Source organism: Phoca vitulina, unplaced genomic scaffold, assembly GCF_004348235.1.
Source record: "Phoca vitulina isolate PV1807 unplaced genomic scaffold, GSC_HSeal_1.0 scaffold58, whole genome shotgun sequence".
NCBI classification, from domain to species: domain Eukaryota; kingdom Metazoa; phylum Chordata; class Mammalia; order Carnivora; family Phocidae; genus Phoca; species Phoca vitulina.
The window spans coordinates 7,938,378-7,958,528 of record NW_022589761.1 but is presented as its reverse complement, the minus strand read 5'-3'; the positions used below and the strand labels follow the sequence as shown (position 1 = coordinate 7,958,528).

The window sequence follows — 20,151 nt, the reverse complement described above, 5'->3', positions numbered from 1 at the left end:
CATAGTTTACCTTACGATTCACTCTTGGTATTGTACATTCAATGGGTTTGGACAAAAGTATGATGACCTATATCCATTAATTATAATATCATAGAATATTTTTACTGCCCTAAAAATCCTCTATGTTCTGCCTATTCATCTCTGCCACACCCCAACCCTGATAATCTTTTTATTGTCTCCATTGTTTTGGACTTTTTGAGAATGTCATACAGTTGGAATCATACAGTATGTAGCCTTTTCAGATTGGCTTCCTTCACTTGGTAATATGCATTTAAGGTTCCTCCATGTCTTTTCATGGCTTGATAGCTCACTTCTTTTTAGCCCTAAGTAATATTCCAGTGTCTGGATGTACCACAGTTTATCCATTCACCTACTGAAGGACATCTTAATTACTTCCAAGTTTTGACAATTTGATTCCAATTTCTCCATAACCTTGTCAACATCTTTGATTTTCCATTTTTAAAAATTATAGCCATCCTAGAGGCACTTCGCTGGCTCAGTCAGTGAAGCATGTGACTCTTGATCTTGGGGTTATGAGTTTGAGCCCCATGTTGGATGTAGAGATTACTTAAAAATAAAATCTTTTAAAAAATTATAGTCATCCTAATGGATGTGAAGTGGTATCTCATTATGATTTTGATTTCATTACCCTAATGACTAATGACGTTGAGCATCTTTTCATGTAGGTATCGGCCATTTGTATATCTTCTCTGGAGAAATGTTTTTTCAAATTGTTAGCCTATTTTTAATTGAGGTTATTTGTCTTTTTATTGTTCAGTTGTAACAGTTCTTTACATACTCTAGGTAGTGTACCCTTACCAAAGAGATGATTTGCAAATATTTTCTCCCATTTTTAGGTTGTCTTTTTACTTTTTTTTTTTTTTTTATTGTAAGGAAAATGTATAGCAAAACATCTGGAAGGTAGTGGGGGTGGAAGATCTGGAAAAACTTAATCACCAAACAAGCTGCCTAAACATGGCTTCCTGCTGTGGAGGAGAGATTTGGCCCTTATCTTTTCCACATTTCCTGATTCAAAGAAACCTGCTCTTAGCAGGGCTGGGCCTAGGGATTTTCCAGACTGTTCTCTTCTTGGTAATTTGGGAAAGGTTGTACAGTTCTCAGGCTTTCAAGATACAAAAGACAGTATGGAGAAGGAAAGGATGTTACAGCCCTTTGGTCTGGTGTCATCCCCAGCCCCAACTCTCAGTATTTGTTGATGCCAAAGAGATGAACCCCATGGAATTGGGGCAAATTAGGCAGCAGTACATTGAGCAATGAGGCTGTGTTGATGAGGAAATGAGCAACATCACACTTGCTGTAGAAGCTGACCAGGATGTAGGAGAGATGCTGAGGAATTTGTGGGAAGAGGTAAATTGGAGCCTGTAGTCCATCTGTTCCCAGCATGTCAGTAGCTGAGCCTTTCCTTGGTTGGGGTCTCAAAGGATGACCCTTTCACTATATGTAAGAAGACATAGATAACCTGCTGGCTTCAGAAGCCCGTCTGACTTGAAGCGTGGCACTTGTTTCTACACCTGTGGTCTCCAGGAAGCAGCTACCTGTCTTTTTACTTTTTTGATAGTGTCTTTTGATGTACAAATTTTTTGATGAAGTCCAATTTATCTTTATTGTTTCTTTTGGTTGTTTGTGGTTTAAAGGTCATCTCTATGAAACCATTGTTTACTCCAAGGTCAGATTTATACCTATGTTTTCTTCTAAAAGGTTTTAGAGGGGCACCTGGGTGGCTCAGTCATTAAGTGTCTGCCTTTGGCTCAGGTCATTGATCCCAGGGTCCTGGGATCGAGCCCCGCATCGGGCTCTCTGCTCCGCGGAAAGTCTGCTTCTCCCTCTCCCACTCCCCTTGCTTGTGTTCCCTCTCTCGCTGTGTATCTCTCTCTGTCAAATAAATAAATAAAATCTTAAAAAAAATAAAAGGTTTTAGAGTTTTAGTTCTTACCTTTAGGTACTCTGGGGCTAATTTTTGTATATGGTGTGAGATGGGGATCCAAATTCATTTTTTTCCATTTCTGCCTATTCACCTTTGATCTTATTCTGATGTTTCACTCTTTCCTGAATTCTTGCATTTTTGCTTTGTGACCTTCCATCTTAGAGGCAATTAATTTTTTCCCATTCATGACAAAATACTTAGTTATAAGTTTTATCTAATCCATTGTAGCAGTTTTCTACTGAATGCTCTTCATATATTCATTTTTTGTTTACTCTTTTCCTTCATAGTTCTTTTTGGATTAATATAGTACTATTTCCTTTTTTTTTTTTTTTTTGCACATCATTGTCTGAGTTAGAACATTAGCAGCTCTGCTTCCTCTACTTTTGCCTCCCAGTTTCTTCCAGTTGTAGTTACAAGTAGGAGTATAGATTCTCACCTGGTGGTGGGTCTCTCACCTTTAGGAAATTTTATTTTCTTGGTGTTTTTTTAGATGTGCCTCTGTTTGTCCCTCTTTCTGCTCATAATTCTCTCCATAGTTTCTTATTTCCAATTCTTTTGTCATAATTGCCACTGATTTCACTGCTTTTCTCAGCCCTTACATGTAATTTGTTATCTATAGATTATACTTATCTCCTGGTTCTACTGAAGTTGTGTTTGCAAAGATCTTTTCATTCTCCTTATTGCTTTTAGGTGATTTTCAGAACAGAAGGCCTTGGAAATAATGATAGTTTAACGTTTCTATGTTTTTACATTTTAGATTTGTCCTTATTAACAGCATGCAACTATATTTTATTCATTTAAAAGATCTAACTGAAAATTTGTCTTCTAATGGGTTTAGTCTGTATTTGTTATTATCATGACATATTTAGACTTGTTTCTCTCATTCTATTTCTATTTATCATACCTCTTTTTGTTATGTTTCATCATAGAAGGAAATACATATTGTATTTCCTTTATTCTTATGTATACGTATGTATGTATATGTATTTCCTTTATTCTTATCCCTTCCTTCAACTGGTTAAATCATACATTCTGTTTGTTTCTTTCTTTTTGGTAGTTTCCTTAGTATTTTTTTCAATTTTAAAATCTAATTTGCTTTATTAAGCAAGTCATGAATTGAGCAGCATCCCTTCTAGCAAGTAGAGGGAAGATTTCTTCCTTAGCATTTTTTTCTAAGTAAGCTCTACAACCAATGTGGGGCTTGAACTCACAACCTTGAGATCAAGAGCTGCATGCTCTACTGACTGAGCCTGCCAGGTGCCCCTATTCCTTGGCCTCTTTTTTTTTTTTTTTTTTGAGAGAGGGAGAGAGTGCAAGTGGGAAGGGACAGAGGGAGAAGGAGAGAAAGAATCTCAAGAAGGTTCCATGCTCAGTGCAGAGCCCAGAGCCCGACATGGGGCTTGATCTCACGACCCTGACATGACCTGAGCCAAAATCAAGAGTCCAATACTTAACCTACTGAGCCACCCAGGTGCCCCTAGGATTTTTTTTAAAAGACTGTGCATGCACACAAGCAAGTGGGGGAGGGGCAAAGAGAGAGAGAGAAAATCCCAAGCAGGCTCCACACCCAGTGCAGAGCCTGAGGTGGGGCTCGATCTCATGGCCCTGAGATCATGACCTGAGCCAAAATGAAGTCAGGCATTTAACTGACTGAGCCATCCAAGTGACCCAAGCCCTAGAATTTTTAATATACACATATAACAGGATATTAAATGTGACTTTCAGTATGCTGGGAATTTCATTAGAGAACAACAAATGTCAGATAAACTATGCAGAGCATGCTAAGAGTGTGGAAGAGATTTTTGTGACCCTTAGCTCATTAGCCTCTCAGGTCTAGATTTTATATGATGATTTCTTTAGAGAGAATTGTTGGTATGCTCTGTGGTGTATCTCCTTCCCTCTTGCTTCTTTTCCTTCTCTCTCTCCCCCCACCCCAATAAATAAAAAATCTTAAAAAAAAAAAAAAAAAAGAAGTTCCCTTTTACCCCTTCTCAGGAATCTCCCAATCTCTCAGCCCCAGGTAATGACTGATTTGCTCTGTCCCTATGGGTTAGATGACTCTTTTCTAGAATTTCATAAAATTGGAATCATATAGTATGTGCTCTTTGGTGTCTGGCTTCTCCTCACTATAATGTTTTTGAGATTCATCCATGTTTTTGCAAGTGTCAGTAGTTCATTGTCACTCCGATCTTTCTGAAATAAGAGAGTTTCTCCTGTTTCTAATACTCTCTCTTTTCCTGTTGCTCTTCCCTCTCTCAATTCCCTTGATTTCCAGTCTAACATCAGATGTTGTGATTAAGTCATTTTTACCTTCCACAGGTTCTGTAATCCATGATGTCTATAAAGAACTGGAACATTACAAAGATGTCACCTTCACCGAGACTTATTCCTCAGTGGAAGGACTTGAAATTCCTCATAAATAATACCCTGAAGGATATAAAGGTGATGTGTATAAGAGATACGCACATAGTGGGCTTGTACTAAATATCCCTGCCAAGGCAGCCTGTGGCATGGGTAACATGTGAGCATGTTCTTTGGAAGAGCCCTCCCATACCCATAAACAACTCTTCCTTCTAGATTCAGATGATAACAATTATAATTAAAAGACATTCTGCTGCAAAAAAAAAACCAAAAAACAAAACAAAACAAAAAAACCAAAACAGAAGACGGACTCACATGGATTAAACAAGCAGGAGGTGCCTTTGTCTTACATGTTGTCAAGGACCCATGTTCTTTTTCTTTCTTTTCACACCATCCTTAATATTTTAGTTTATCGGGGCGCCTGGGTGGCTCAGTCGTTGAGCGTCTGCCTTCGGCTCAGGTCATAATCTCAGGGTCCTGGGATCGAGCCCCGCATCGGGCTCCTTGCTCTGCGGGAAGCCTGCTTCTCCCTCTCCCGCTCCCCCTGCTTGTGTTCCCTCTCTCGCTGTCTCTCTCTCTGTCACATAAAAAAAAAAAAAAATCTTTAAAAAAAAAAAAATATTTTAGTTTATCATCTTAAGGTTACAAGATAGTTCCTGCACTTCCAGGTACCAGCTTTATTGCAAGTAGGTAGAAGAGAGGAAAAGGCCAGAAAGTACAGAGCTGTGCCAGCCTTGGAGTACCACAGTGCCACTCTATATTGCCAGAATCTCTGGGTCCATGATCACCCTAAACAAGATCTGAGTTTTGTTGGGATGGAAGAAGGGGGATGAGGAAGGAGGGGGATTGATATAGAGTAGGCAATAGTACTTCAGGCACAGATACATGGCTTGGGTTTAAGATAGTCTTAGTCTTTTAGAGTCTTCCTGAGAAAAGCATTGATACTGTTGAGTGAGTGAGTGAACTGTGTGTGCATAAAGTCTGGAAAGGAGAAGAGGAATGGTGATTAATGGAATAAAGGGTATGTAAATGACTTTTCAGATTCAATGAAGAGGGATGGGAGATTAAGAGCTCAGATACCAGTGTCCTTTCTCTCAACTCTGCTGCCATCATTGAACCAGCAATGACAGTGGAAGTTCTCTGTATTCTGTATTCTCTCAGTATACACAAAGATCTGAATATGAGAAATAGAAAGAGAAGAGAGATTGTAACTTGCAGATAATGGCCTCAGTATAGTCTCAAGTCCTTTGTGGATGCAGAGAAACTCGGAGAGTTAGAGTCATGGAGCATTGTTCAAGACGCAGTGTAGCACAAGCATCTGCTGAGATGAGGGACCTCAAAAGTAGATTTTACGAGCCTCAGTTTTGGCTAATTAGTATGAGGAAGTTCATGTATTTACATCCTAGATATATACTATGTCACAAGAAGATAGTGTGTGTTGTACATATTCTACTGTGTATCATGTTAAAAGGCATATATCTCCCTTAATACAACACACACACACACACACACACACACACACACACACACACACACACCCCACTGGGTCAGAACACAGAATGTTAGAGCTGAAGCACAGTTAACTCCATGTTGTGAATAGCACACATTTTCCTTGGATGCACATAAGAATAGTGAAAGGTACGTGCCAAAGGGTCTAGCTCTAATGCCCACATGGTGGGCATTCTATGTCTGTGAAGTATGAGTTTCCCATAGGCAGTCATAGGCAGTGTATCATGAAGTGTGATGGTGACAGGATTGGTCCTTTGTGTATAGGCAGGAACTTTGAAGAGTTGTTCCAACTGTGACAGGTGGGAGATATTTGCCAAGGTTGGATTCCTCTGTCATACTCATATAGGATTGTATTCCTTTCTTTTGAAGTACTTATTTGTTTTGTACAGACAGACATTTGTTAGTTGTTTATATAATGCCTGTTTCCCCCACTGGACTCTTATCTTCTGAAAACTAAGGCCATGTCTCTTTTACTCAGCATCATATCCCTATGTCCCCATAGAACATATCAGCCTGTCTCAAATTTTCCTCATCTAAACCATGGAAAACAAAATTATTTGAGGGGCTATTTTCTTACTTCTCTTAAGGATGGTACATAACTAGTAGCATTCTAGATGCATAGGGGAGAAATTAATGCCTTATGTAAAATTGATACTTTAGGATATTAGGGCTTACTTCTTATGGAAACTTGGTTGAGAAAGGCTGGGAGGTACTTTGAATTAAGATGTGGGTGAGGGTGAAGGAGAGATGACTCCCCCAAATAGTACTTTCCAGTAGTAGGGTGAATAAATGTTGGTTAGCTAAAAAACAACAGATGTCCACTAATCCTCAATAAATATTTACCAAATGAATGAGTGAGTGGGTACTCAGGCCTTTTAGCTCAGGCCACTCTTCTCTCTCAGGCTGATGAAAAACCAAAGAATGATGTGATTGTATTGAGTGACTGGCCTAAGACTCTATACCAGGAGCCTCACCATCCCCAGAGCAAGCCTTTCATCTCTTTCTATGCCATCGATGTCAACTATTTTGTGTCCTTAAACTGGGTGGAACCACATTCAAAACAAATACAGGTAAAGCTACCTCATTTTTTTTTCCTTCTTAATTCACTTTACAAGCATCATACCTCAACTGCCCTCATATCAGGATGATGAGATTGATTCTGAGTTAGCTCATTTTAATATCCATCTCCATAACCCAGTCTGACCTGGATGCAGTAATCTTTTTTCACCTCTAGTCATCAGGTCCAGAGAATTCATATTCCCCAGAAAGCAGACTGAAGGCCAAAGAAAGAGCCTTAATCATTGTGTTTCTATTACATACCCGAATCCCAGTACCAGGAAACTCCCCAAATCAAGCTGTTCAGTCTTTCCTTAGTCTTACAGGAGGGAACAGGTATCTAAACATTCAACCCTTCCTACCCCTCACTCTTGGGAGATAATCTGCGCCCATGGTCAGGTTTTCATTTCTCATCCTCTTCCAGGCAGTACTTTGGGTACAGAAGAAAGATACAGAAATGGGAGGAATGATAGAGAAAATGAAGTTTCCTGTGATGGATCAAGTGCCACCCATTGAAGCAATGGTCCACACAGGTTCCTACCACATGTTAATTGCTTACTGTGGTGACATGCGCCTGCGGCTCTTCGGAGATCACCATCAAGCATTCATGTCTCTGGGCACAGTGCCCTGTCGTTTCTCCATCAGCTGCCTCTGCTATGACTCAGAAGCTGAGATACTGCTCTCTGGTACCCTGGGGGCTGTGGTTACCTGGCTTATCTTACCAAACAGCAGGGGCCTCCAGATGGCACAAACAGTGCTCATGTCTGATCATGAGTTTGTACAGGGCTTTTCCCTGAACGGCCCCCAGGGCTCCCTCCTGGCTCTTTGTGAGAATAAGGTGAGGGTCTTCACCCACCAGGGTCAGGGCCAGCTGAAAGAGGTAAAAAAGTTCACTCCCACAGCCAATGGCTCTTCTATCACCTGCTCCTTCACTTGTGTCTCTCAGGGCTATTTCTATGCTGGAAACAAGGATGGAGAGATCCATGCTTGGGGTCTAGACCAGGGTAACTTCCTCCACAGCTTCCAAGCCCATTCTTCATCAGTGATATGTGTTTACAGCCGGCCAGAGACCTACACCTTACTAACAGCAGGCCGAGAAGGCATTATAAGGGAATGGAATCTTGCCTTTGGGAACTTGCTGCGGCAGCTGGATATTGATGAGGATTTGCAGCAACTGCAGTTTATTGATAACACCACTTTTTTCTGCCAGACTACCCACACTTTCTCATTGCACCACCTACCATATTTTTATAGCCTCTTCAATGTCTGTGGTTCTGCTCCTGAGCAGGTGCAGCGTGTCTGCTGTGGCCGTAATTGGACTCGGATCCTGTGTGCTACTAAGGATGGTTTATTGCGCTTCTTGTCTCCAGTAACAGGAGATCTCCTGGTTATCACCTGGCCTCTACTTGTCATGGATAAGGCCGTGGCTTGGGCCTATGACTCAGACAAAGAAGAGCTCTTTGTGGCAACAGGCAGTTCAGAGGTGCTGGTGTTTGATGCAACGCGCTCTCCTTGCATGGCCAAGTATCTGGTATGCACTTCAGTAAACTCTGGGGATAGAGTAAGGTGCCTGGCCTATGGGCAGTCCCATTTGGGTATGGGCCTAGTAGGATTGATGTTCTGTGGGCATGACAGTGGCATTGTGAGAATCCTCTCCCACTATAGCTGTGCTCGAATAGAAAAGACTGTTCACTCTGGGGCAGTTTTGGCACTGTCTACCCTAGAAGGTCCTCAGGAAATCTCCTTACTCTGTTCCTATGGCATGGATAATACTATACACCTGACAGAAGCTGTGCTTCAGAAAAACAAGGTAATCCTGCAGCCCATAAGCAAAATTCTCTGTGCTTGCCCCCTAACACACGTGATCCTCTTGCCAGGTTCTGTGGGTGCCATCACTGAGAACCACTGCTGGCGTCTCTGGCACTACCAAGATTTTCTGAAATCTTCAGAATCAAAACAAAGATCTGTTAGAGACAAAGAGATAAAATGCCTGCACCAGTGTGATATCACTTCATTTGATGTCTGCTCTTCCCTGAAACTTTTTGTCACAGGGGGCACTGATGGCTCAGTCCGGATCTGGGATTTCCATGGTAGACTCATAACTGAGTTGGACTCAGCATTGCATTTTGGCCCACTCTGCTTTGCCAATAATCGGGGTGACCTGCTTTTGACTTTCAACCAGAGTCTTTACCTGGTATCCTGCTTAAAATTGCTCCCTCCTGCTCAGCTGATTCACCTAGCTATCCTAAGCAGTGCAGACGATATACAAGAAGTCCCTAAACCCTTCCTGCCTAGCTTCTTCTTTTCTTTTGAAAGAGTATTTGTACCCAAATTTGTCTATCTTGGACAAGGGCTGCAGGAATTACAGGGACTAGAGGCCCTTGTTAACAAACGGGTCATTGCCTTTGACAATACTGTGCCGCATGTTGTAGAGGAAGAGAGACATATGTCCACTCTGATTCATGTGGAACCCAAATCACACTTTTGGGAGGATAAGAATATTGCTTTTGACCCCAAGCATAATCATCCCCGACACTTGGTTCCTGCTCAGTTACAGCTTGCTGGCTGGGATGGATTGAACCCCTACCATATATTATGTTGCTTCTTTGGTAAAGGGCGGCAATGGCCCTTTGCTCCTGATGGCTACATCCCCAACTCAGTTATCCGTGCCCGCCTTTGGCCTGATGGTACCCCAATCTTCTTACGCTATGATCTGTACCAAGATAAAGACTGGGACATGACCAAACTCATCAGATGCCAGACACTGTCACCTATGCCTCTACTAGAAGAGAACATCTCAATGAGAAGAGAGAGGGATAAATCCAAGAAGTGGAAACGAACTTTCTATGATGTTCTAGTAAGCATAATGAACCAAAATTGGACAGGAAGAAAATTTGATGAAGGAATTATAAATAATTTAATCGAGGCCATCCTCAACCTCACAATTTGCTGTTCTATAGACCAATACAAGACATATATTAGTGTCCTGGCACAAATTTTTGCCACTTATCAGGTATCTCCAAGATTGTGCTCTGAGGCTGCCTGTCGCCTAATGGAAGATACAGTTCATCCCAATCCATGCATCCGTGAGCTAGCCTGGGAGGGGCTGGAGAGGCTAGGTGTCCTGAGCCATCTCTTTGCTGTTCCACTGGCTATGGGATTGATGGACAGTGATGAAAATGTGAGGGCTAAGGCCTTATACCTTATGAGAAGAGTCACAGGCATCCAAACTAAGACTATGCTGGTAGGCCTGCTGAAGAAACGAAACATGTTCCAAGAAATGCAGTAAGTTGGGTAGTGGCTTTCCCCCTTCTGTTTCTTCTAGTTCCTAACCTTTTTCTCTTATTCTCTTTTTATACAACTTATTCCCTTTTTACACAACTCTCTTTCTATTTTTCCCCCCCCCACACACACACTATGTTCTTTTTTTTCTATTTGCTTTTTTTCTCCGGTGCCTACCCCTCTTCTTCTAACCATTGATTAGTCTGCCCTTCCGTCACTTCTTCACTTCCTTAAGACTCCTCAAGACTCAAGTCCACAAATCTTCCAACCAAAAAAGCATCTTGTATCTGGCAATTCTATTCCTTGCTATATTTGATTATTTCTTTTTACCCATCCTTTACTTCAGACTACTCTGTCCTAATGGCTACTTTATCCCTGTCTCTTCAATTGTAATTTCTCCTTCTCCTCCTCCCTGTCTCTCTCCTTTCCTTCACTCCTCCTCCTCCTCCTTCATCAAATCTTGTTTTATCACTGGCTTGGTGTCATCCTTCTTTCCTCTTGACTTTTGTAGGCAGGAATTTATTGGAGAAACCTCTCTGGACCAGCTGCTGGGGATCCAAGCTAAAGATATCCAGTGCCTGCTTACTCAGGTGGAGCAGCAGCTAAATGAAAACCTGACTTTGTCATATAGAGACCAACAACCTACTTTTTATTTGGACATATCAATGGCTGATAAACCTGAGACCCTTGTCAAACAAATAGTCATACCTGAAGAGATCACCAAACCAAAGAAAAGAAAGACATATGTTCAAGCAAAAAGAAGAGAGCTTAGTATGTATGGGGTAATATATGGGGTATATTTGGGTCCCACCTCAGGGTACCAAAAGACAGGGTCAGTAAGGCTAGGGTATCTAAAATGATACCAGTAGGAACATAATTACATAAAGAGATTCTTTTCCACAGAAAATAACCTTCCTGGGAAAGAAACACATATACCACAACAAATACCAACGTCTTATTTCTTTAGGATATGAAAGCTGGGATAAAATGGCAAGCATTTCTGTACCATAAAGCCTCAGTCCCCTTTGCCTTTGTACCTCTTATGGCTGTTCATTGGACTAGATATTACAAAGGATATCACTCAGAACTTGTTTTTTCTTAACTATTTTTCTCCCAATATCTCTGCAGTTAAAAAGGACCTGAGAGTTTCCAGAAAGCTAAGACAGACAGAGTTTGTAAAATTTAGCTCTATGTTGGTGCCTTCAAAGGATGAAGATGAACAAAGAGAGGCCAGGCAATCAGAGCAGATTGACACCAGGGATGTTACCTTAGAGCCTAAACTGCGATTAAGTACTTTCAGCCCAGCCAAATCTCAAGAGGATGCTGAGTCAGAGGAGGTTGTGATGGAAGCCACCGAAGGAAGATGCCACATGGAGGTGACAGAGGTTATGAAGGCCATAGATCAGCGTGGCATGAAAGATTATGGAGAGGTGTTGCCTCAGGTGGAAAGACACGAAGGAGAAGGAGGAAGCCACATGGAGGTCATAGAGGTTATGAAGGCCATAGATCAACGTGGCATGAAAGATTATGGAGAGGTGTTGACTCAGGTGGAAAGACATGAAGGAGAAGGAGGAGGCCACATGGAGGTCACAGAGGTTATGAAGGCCATAGGTCAACGTGGCATGAAAGATTATGGAGAGGTGTTGCCTCAGGTGGAAAGACACGAAGGAGAAGGAGGAAGCCACATGGAGGTCATAGAGGTTATGAAGGCCATAGATCAACATGGCATGAAAGATTATGGAGAGGTGTTCCCTCAGGTGGAAAGACAAGAACTCATGAGTAGGCTTTGGAAAAGGGCACTGGAAAAAAGCCGTGAAAAAGTAGCTGCGAAGTTGAAACAGGAAAAAGACTTCAAGGATATTTCAAAGACAACTGCAGAAGAGCCCAAGAAAAAAGTCATGCAGATTACTGAGCAAGAAAAATATAGAAGGAAGAAACATGGAAAGAGTGACCGAGGTTTGGCTGGTATGCCTGGACGCGTGGGTAGATCAGATACCAGGTCTTGGCGGGATGACATTTGCTATCTTGTCACCTCAAGGATAGCAAATTCCCATCCAGGAATGTTAAGAGATCTGGGTCAAGAATTGGTGGACTTGGCTCAGGTGATGCTTGGTCCCCAAGAGCCCAGCTGGGAACTCTTCCAAGAGATCTGCCCCCTTCTAAAGGACTCATCAGAATTGGATGAACAAGTGGTAGAAGAACCATCCATTATAACTGAAAAGGCGGATATAGAGGTTGTGGAGGAAGAAGGGACAGAATTGAGAGGACAAAGGGGCAAAAAAGCATTAAAGAAGGACAAGGCATTTTCTCAAATGAAGAAAACGAAAGTTGCTTTCTTAGATAAACTAGCCTTAGAGAAAAGGAAATTTAAAAAAGAAGAAAGGAAACTGGCCAAGCAAGAAGGGAAAACATCTGAGGAAGAAAGGAAACTGAGTATGCCAAAGAAGAAATTAATGCAGGGAAAGGAGAAACTGACCCATCAGGAAGAAAAAATAGCTTGGGAAGAAAAAATACTGGCTTCCCCACAAGAGAAATTAACCCAGGAAGAGCAGAAGTTAGTCTTAGGAGAAAAGAAAGAGACCGGAAAAGGGGGGAAACTAAAGGAAAGAAAAAGAGTGACCTGGAAGGAGGGGAGAGCAGGGGTAAGTGGGACTTGGAGAAGGGGTAAGTGGGACTTGGAGAAGATTATGATGGCCCATGAAGAAGGCATGTGGCCCCAGGAAGAGGGGTTGCCTATCTGGGGAGAGAGGCAATTGTCCCAGGAAGAGGAAGAGCTGGGTGAGGAAGAGGAGGAACTGGGTGAGAAAGAAGAGGAGCTGGGTGAGGAAGAGAAGGAGGTGGGTGAGAAGGAGAAGCAGCTGGGAGAGGAAGAGGAGGAGCTGGGTGAGAAAGAGGAGCAGCTGGGTGAGGAAGAGGAGGAGCTGGGTGAGAAAGAGGAGGAACCTTATGAGAAAGAGGAGCAGCTGGGAGAGGAAGAGGAGGAGCTGGGTGAGAAAGAGGAGGAACCTTGTGAGGAAGAGGAGGAACTGGGTGAGAAAGAAGAGGAGCTGGGTGAGGAAGAGAAGGAGCTGGGTGAGAAAGAGGAGCAGCTGAGAGTGGAAGAGGAGGAGCCGGTTGAGGAAGAGAAGCAGCCAGGTGTGGAAGAGGAGAAACTGGCCTGGGATACAGAGGAACTAATCCTGCACTTAAAGAAACAAGTTAAAGGCAGGAAGAAAAAGTCCCACAAAAAGAAGAAACACATCCAGGGTATAGAGAAACATGTTGAGGAAGAGATCCAGGAAAGGGGGAAATTGGCCCAGGAAGAGGAACATTTGTCTAGTGAAGAGGAAGGACTGTCTGTGGAAGAAGGAAAACAGGCATCAGAAAGGGGCAGCTTGGTAGAGCAAGAAATTAAATTGACTCCAGAAAAGAAGAAATGGTTAGGAAAGGAGAAAAAAGAGGCCTATAAAAAGAAACAAATCCAAGAAAAGAAAAAACAAATTGGGAAACAGGAGAAAGAACACCAGACTAAGAAAGAAGAGAAAGAAGCCAAGGACAGATGGCTAGCCCGGAAAAGAAAGAAACTGGGCCTAGAAGAAGAGGAAAAGCTTGTGGAAAAGGAGAGAAGGGCCCAGAAAGAGGAGGAAACAACCAAGAAAAAGAGGCAATGGGCCTGGGAAAAAAAGAAAGCTGACTTAGGAGAGGAGGAACAGGCTAGGGAAATGGAGAAGTGGTCACAGGAAGAAAAGAGACAGGATCAGAAAGAGGAGAAATTGGCTCAAAAAGTGGAGAAACAGACTGAGGGAAAAAAAAAACGGGCCAGAGAAAAAATGAAACTGATCCCAGAAGAGGAAAAAAAGATAGAGGAAATTGAGACAGTGTTCCCCCCAAAAGAGAAACAAGCTAAGAAAGAGGAGAAATGGGTTGGGAAAGATAAGAAATCCATTGATGAAAAAGAACAGATCCATGAAAAAGAGCAACTAGTCCTAAAAGAGCAGAAACAGGCCCAGGAAGAGAGAATATGGCGTCGGAAAGAGGAGAAAGAGAGCGATCAAAGAAAACAATGGGCCTGGGAAAAAGAGAAGTTGTCTGTAGAAGAGGAGGAACACGCTGGTGAAATGAAGAAAACGTCCCAGGAGAAAGCACTGACGAAAAGACTGACCCAGAAAGACAGTAAACTGGCCAAGGAAGAGAGGCGTATTGATAAGAAAGAAAAGGCAATAGCCAGGAAGGGAATTGGCATAACTAAGACAAAGAAAAAAACTGAGGAAGAGAAAGAAATTATGAAAGAAGAGGAATTGTCCCAGGAAGAGAGGGAACTGGCCTATGACATTAGGACCAAGGAGATGGGTATTGCCAAGAAAAAAAGGAAACGAACCAAAGAGGAGAGAATACAGGCAATGAGGAAACTGAATATGGAGAAAGGGATTCGTTCTGAAGAAAAAGAGGCTAGTTCCAGGTTAAAAGATATAAGGAAGAGAGAGAGTTACCTGTTGAGGATCCTACCTAAAATAGTTAGAGAAAGGAGTATAGTACCACTGGAAAAAACAGAAATACCTGAGGAAGAGAGATCATCTATGATGGGGAAGAGTGGAATGGATGGCCAGAGGTGGGAATTTTTTAAGGAAGAGAGAGAAATAATGAAACAAGAGAAGGAGCTGGATCAGGAAGAGAGAAAAGTAGAAGATGACAGACTGGCCACCAAAGAGAAAACACTGACTGATAGAGACAGCTTGGAGGAGAACCAAAGGTTATTAGAGAAGGTCCAGGGAAAGATACTATTAGATAAAGTCCAGGTAGAGAGTATATTAAAGGAAGTCCAGGAACAAAATCTGTTAGGAAAAAAGCAGCTAAAGAAACTTCTAAGGAGAATTGAGAAGAATAAATCAGAAAAAACTCAGCTAAAGTACTTATTAGAGAATATCAGAGATATCCTGTTTGAAGGCTTATCTGAGAGTTTGATTGAGGAGGAAATAAAGGAAGGTCCAACAACGAAGGGGAAAGAGGAGGAAGGCATCACTGAGGAAGGAGAAGAGGAAGAAATTTTGCCCAGGAGAGAGAAGGGGAAATATTTGATTAGGAAGAAGAAAAAGAAGGCAAGCCTGAGTGAAGAGGAATTGGAGGAGAACTTGGATAAGAAGCATAAGAAAGAGAGTTCAACCCAAAGAAGGAAAAAGGAAAAGAGGTTGACTCAAGAGAAAGAGAGGCTGAGTAAGAAGAAAAAGGAGAGCCCACATGAGGAGGAGGAGAGCTTGACTGAGGAGGAGGAGGAGAGCCTGAGTGAGGGGGAGGAAGAGAGTGTAAATGAGGAGGAAGAGGAGAGCCTGAGTGAGGAGAAGGAGGAGAGCCTGAGTGAGGAGGAGGAGAGCCTGAGTGAGGAGGAGGAGAGCCTAAGTGAGGAGGAGGAGAAGAGCCTGAGTGAGGAGGGAGAGGAGGAAATGGAGAAGATAGAGAAAAGAGAGGAGAAGGAGGAAAAGGAGGAAAGGCAGAAGGACGAGGAGAGCAGACTTATGGAGGTGATACGCTCAGAAGAGAGAGAATTGAAAACAGAGCTCTCCAAGGAAGAAGTGAGCTTATCGAAGCTGGCAATAGAAGATGAGGCTCTTGCTGAGAAAAGGGAAGGTACAATTAGAAGGGAAATTCCTTTTAAGAAAGAAAGATTGCTTGATGGAAAGAGAGATCCCACACGTATGGATAAGGTCATGTGGCCAACAGTTCTTAAGAGCCCTTTCAAAATACCACTCCCAGTAGCCTTGGAAAAAGAGAGAATGCCCCTGGAAGTGTTGAGAGTTCATCTGGATTTGGAAGGACAGGAAAATCAACTTCTTGGAGCACACCCTATGACAAGTTCTTGGGGAAGGCAAGAGGATGTGCTCTTGGAGAAAGCCAGGGGTTTGAGAATAGGCTTAGAGACCCAGATTCCAGAAGGCCTCCACAGGCCAGAGTCCCACTTACCAGATATTATCATGAAATCACAGAAACCTGAACGTTGGCCCAAAGGTGACAGGTGGAAGTGGTTCTTTAAGTACCATGATTCTCCAGTGAGGAAAACTGAAGGCCAGGTCCCAGGGCCAGCCCCAGCCCCAACCCCATCCCTTACTTCTATACCAGCTGAAAGGCCATGCTACTCAGAAGCAAGCTTCTCAGATGAGGACTGGATTAACAATGCCTTAATAAGACTGGAAGCAGGAGAGCAGCTTTCCAGTGACAGTTTCCATAGACTGCACCAGCTCCTCAGAGACTTCACTTCAAAGGGATACATGAAATGGATGCATCTGTGCAATCTTAAAGCCATTGCTAAACACCTAAGGCAGAACCTTGAGGTAAGTCACACAGACATATCACAACAACATAAGAATGCTTTGAGTCCAGTGCACTTAAAAGTGATCCCTCCAATTAGAAGAAAAGAAAAAGAGAGCCGGCTAGAGCCATTCCCTATTGTTGAACCAGTGTTACCATCAGCTACCAGGAGGTCTCAAACCCCAGAAGCTCTCAATTGGCATCTCTTAGCTGAGTCCTACATGAAGAAGCAGGCACAACAATTATCCTCTGCTGTTAAGGAGATACCGCACCTTTATCCAATCGGAAAGGATGTTCCCCCAACTGTCTATCCCTCTGTTGATAAAAAATCCCTGGACTTGATATTCCAGAAGGACTTCCAGGCCTTGAGGGATAAGGGAGAGCTCCTCAAATTTCACAAGGCAAAGAGGGACACACTGTCCATACCTTCACCAGTGTTACCATCAACCACCAAGAGGATTCAAGTCCCAAAGGCTATAAATTGGCATCTTTTAGGAGAACCTTACAGGAGTGCACGGATAAGACAACTATCCAATGCTCTCAAAGAGATGGAAATGAAACATTTCTATCCTGCTGCAAGAGAGATTTTCACAGGTGCCCATGCCTCTGTGGACAAACAAACTCTAGCACTGATGTTTCAGAAGGATCTGAGGGCTTTTAAGGGAAAAGACAGGCCCCTCACATTGCCCAAGTTGAAGAAGGCACAGCCCATCTCTAAAAAAAAGGAAGAGGTGCCTCAATGGGAGACATTTGTGGCACTGTACCATGTTTTGCAGATGATGCAGCAACAATATGCAAAAGACAGCACTGCTTGGATGGAACAGTTTTACCAACTCATGGATCTGTACAAATTTAAGTCCCCTCAAATCCAGAGGCTTCTACTAGAGTTGCTGCAGAGAGAGGAACTCCAACCCCAAGAGATCATGTACAAAAAGGCCCTGGAAACTCAGGAGCTGGTACTTGGTGAACGGTTGTTCTGTGGCTTGTTTTGGGGTCATTCCCATGCCCCTGCAAGTCCTCTCAAGTTCCATAACATTGTACCTTTGCCTGGGAAGAGCAGGGTGCATACTATCCAACCTGTGGGCATCGCCCAGTATGGATTCCTAGAACTTGCCTGGAAAAACTTACCACAAGTCAATTCTTACTTTATTGAGAAGCCGCCCAACATCCCTACTCCTACTCTATGATTTGGCCTAACATTAGGACTTTGGGGTCTTGGTGGGAAATAAACCTGGCAATGGATTTTAAGCCTCCTTCCCTTTTCCCCACTTCAAGGTGTGGCTAGACAAGGACTTGTACTCATTCAGTTCCAGAAACTGGCTACCTTGTGCTGAATAAAATGACAGTTCTCATTTGTAACAATATTTTGGCTTATTTCTCTTCCTCCCCAAGCCTAGAATCCCCATGAGAAAACAGATAACCTTTGTCCTAACAGGGCCAATTGTTTTTTCAGTCAGTGGGGTACATCCTTTGGATGGTAGGGGCCAGCATTTGATCAACTTTTTTTTTTTTTGATCAACTTTTGATAGAAAAGTCTGTCCATGGGCTCTTTTCTTTGGTTTGTATTTCCTTCCTCAAAGGTTCCTAGGGGGAGAATGGTACAGTGGGGCTTTTATTTATTTAGCATTAATCTGAGAGGAAGCAGAGAAGACCCATAATTTTGCCCCTTCACAAACTTTGATCTAAAATTCCTGGACGTCTCTAAACCTCAGTGTTCTCATCTACATAATGCGGAAATAGAGTGAAATAATGATGGAATGCCAATTTTGAATTTGGAAGAACTCTCATTCCAGTTCTTTTTCTGCCATTTATTAGCTCTTTAATCTTAGCTTTTGGTTTCCTCAAAGTAAAATGGTGATAATGATGCCTACCTCAGTGAAACACTTAACAGAATTCCTGGAATATAGTTCTCTTTTTCTAATGGGTAGCTATTTTAATGGGAGATGTAGCTATCTTAAGTGTGTAGATGAAAATAGGAGGTCTAGGATTCAAATAGGATTTGAATCCCTGCCTTTAAAAAAAATTTTTTTTAAAAAAAAAAAATAAAAAAAAAAAAATAAAAAAATAAAAAAAAAAAATTTTTTTTTTTAAATTTATTTCAGAGACAGAGACAGACAGAGATAGTAACAGAAATCAAGAGTGGGGAGGAGAGGGAGAAGCAGGCTCCCCACTGAGCAGGGAGCCCAACATGGGGCTCAATCCCAGGACCCTGGGATCATGACCTGAGCCAAAGGCAGACGCTTGACCGACTGAGCCACCCAAGCGCCCCGAATCCCTGCCTTTCAATTTGACATGTAATCTTGAGCCAGTGATTTCACCTCTCTAAGCCTCAGGTTTTGTTTTTTTGTTTTTGGTATTTTTTTTTTTTTTTTTTTAGATATTTTCACTTTATAATATTGTGGACTACAATCTGTTTCTCAGTATAACCTTTGATCTAGACTTTTACAGTCATATAGTACCACAGATGTTAACATCTATGTTTGAAATAATTTTTTTTTTTTGCTGGAAAATCCAGAAATAGAACACAATCATTTAAAATCTTGTTTAATAAAATAATGTTTTTTTTAAAATGACATTTTTACTTTGCTCAATACTTTTTTTGTTGTTGTTTTGTTTTTTTTTTAATTTTTCAATTGTTTACTTTATTCTAATTCTCAGTTTTATCATGTGCAAATGAGGCTCACTGAGAGGCCCAAATGAGATTCTGAGTATGCCTATTTTAGTGTACTGGGAACATAGGAAAGGAACTGAAGGCTAGAGGAGGGGCCTGGGACCTCAACGGAGTTTGAGGGTACCTTGGGAGAGGGAAGAGCTCAAGGAGAGAGTCTGCAAGAGCAAGGGAGAAGCTAGAGCCTGAAGGACGTGTTTGGAAGCCCAAGAGAAGATCTTGGGCATCAGAAATCAGACTCCTGAGGGAGGTGACAAATTCTGAGGAAAAAGTTTTGGTAGCCCAGGAGATCAGAAGCTTGGGAATATGGAGAAGAAACCCTGGAGCAGGAGACAGATTTCAGGGGAGAGGTCTGAGAGCCAAAGGGAATAGATGGAGTTGACAATGTACAGAAGCTAATTAAGTTCTGGGAACAGACCCCATGCTCAACAAAGGCATAAGACAGAAGAGCAGAAGATTTTGTGGTTAGAGGAGCCAAGGAGCCCTTGAAGGAGGAGCCAGAGCTTAGGGGAGATGCCTGGAAGCTTAAGAGAAAAGCCAAAGTGCAAGGCAGAAGGGTTTAGGAGAAAAGGGAAGAACCAAAACTCTGAGAAGCTGCAAGCTTCCAGGGAAGGAGCAAGAACACAGAGAAGCAGTCTGCAAGGTCAGAATAAGTTGAGTTAAGTCTAAAGATTTAAAACATACACCTATATGAGTTAATTCCCTCATGTAAAATAATAAGAAAAAATATATATACACACACACATACACATATAAAGTCTTTGCCTCTGGTTCCTGCTAATATTTGGTCTTGGACCTGTTTGTGACACAGAACTCCTAAATCCCTTGGAATCTCCTGGGAGATAGGAGTGTCTTTTGTTCTAATATGGTGACTGTTGGTGACTCCTAGAAAGGGCTGGTCACTAGAAAGACCAAGCCATGTATAAAAGCTTGGAACATTCAGCCATGTCTCCCATCCTCTAAATAAGGGCTGGAGATAGAGTTAATGATCAATCATGCCTACATGATGAAGCCTCCATAAAAAAATTCCCAAAACTATGGGGCTCGGGGA

The 20,151-nt window shown here is 42.3% G+C and overlaps 1 protein-coding gene across 1 annotated transcript; it reads left to right on the top strand.

The window, feature by feature from the left end:
- The first annotated feature begins 1,296 nt into the window (after positions 1 to 1,296).
- On the top strand, positions 1,297 to 18,373 carry LOC116623216 (WD repeat-containing protein 87-like). Its single transcript, XM_032390156.1, has 9 exons — positions 1,297 to 1,368; positions 6,718 to 6,885; positions 7,296 to 10,156; positions 10,665 to 10,924; positions 11,282 to 12,427; positions 14,027 to 14,349; positions 14,758 to 15,115; positions 15,884 to 16,562; positions 16,848 to 18,373. The coding sequence occupies exons 1-9, from the start codon at positions 1,297 to 1,299 to the stop codon at positions 17,617 to 17,619; spliced, it is 6,639 nt and encodes a 2,212-aa protein (XP_032246047.1). The 3' UTR covers positions 17,620 to 18,373.
- Positions 18,374 to 20,151: the final 1,778 nt, after the last annotated feature.

What these genes read in the sequence shown, in the direction of transcription:
- LOC116623216 (XM_032390156.1), top strand. Translation starts at nt 1,297, where the DNA reads ATGAGCAACATCACACTTGCTGTAGAAGCTGACCAGGATGTAGGAGAG. An exon ending in CACATTCAAAACAAATACAG is followed by an intron (nt 6,886 to 7,295) that starts GTAAAGCTACCT and finishes ATCCTCTTCCAG; the next exon opens with GCAGTACTTTGGGTACAGAA. An exon ending in AAAGAGAGCCGGCTAGAGCC is followed by an intron (nt 16,563 to 16,847) that starts ATTCCCTATTGT and finishes AAAGAGGGACAC; the next exon opens with ACTGTCCATACCTTCACCAG.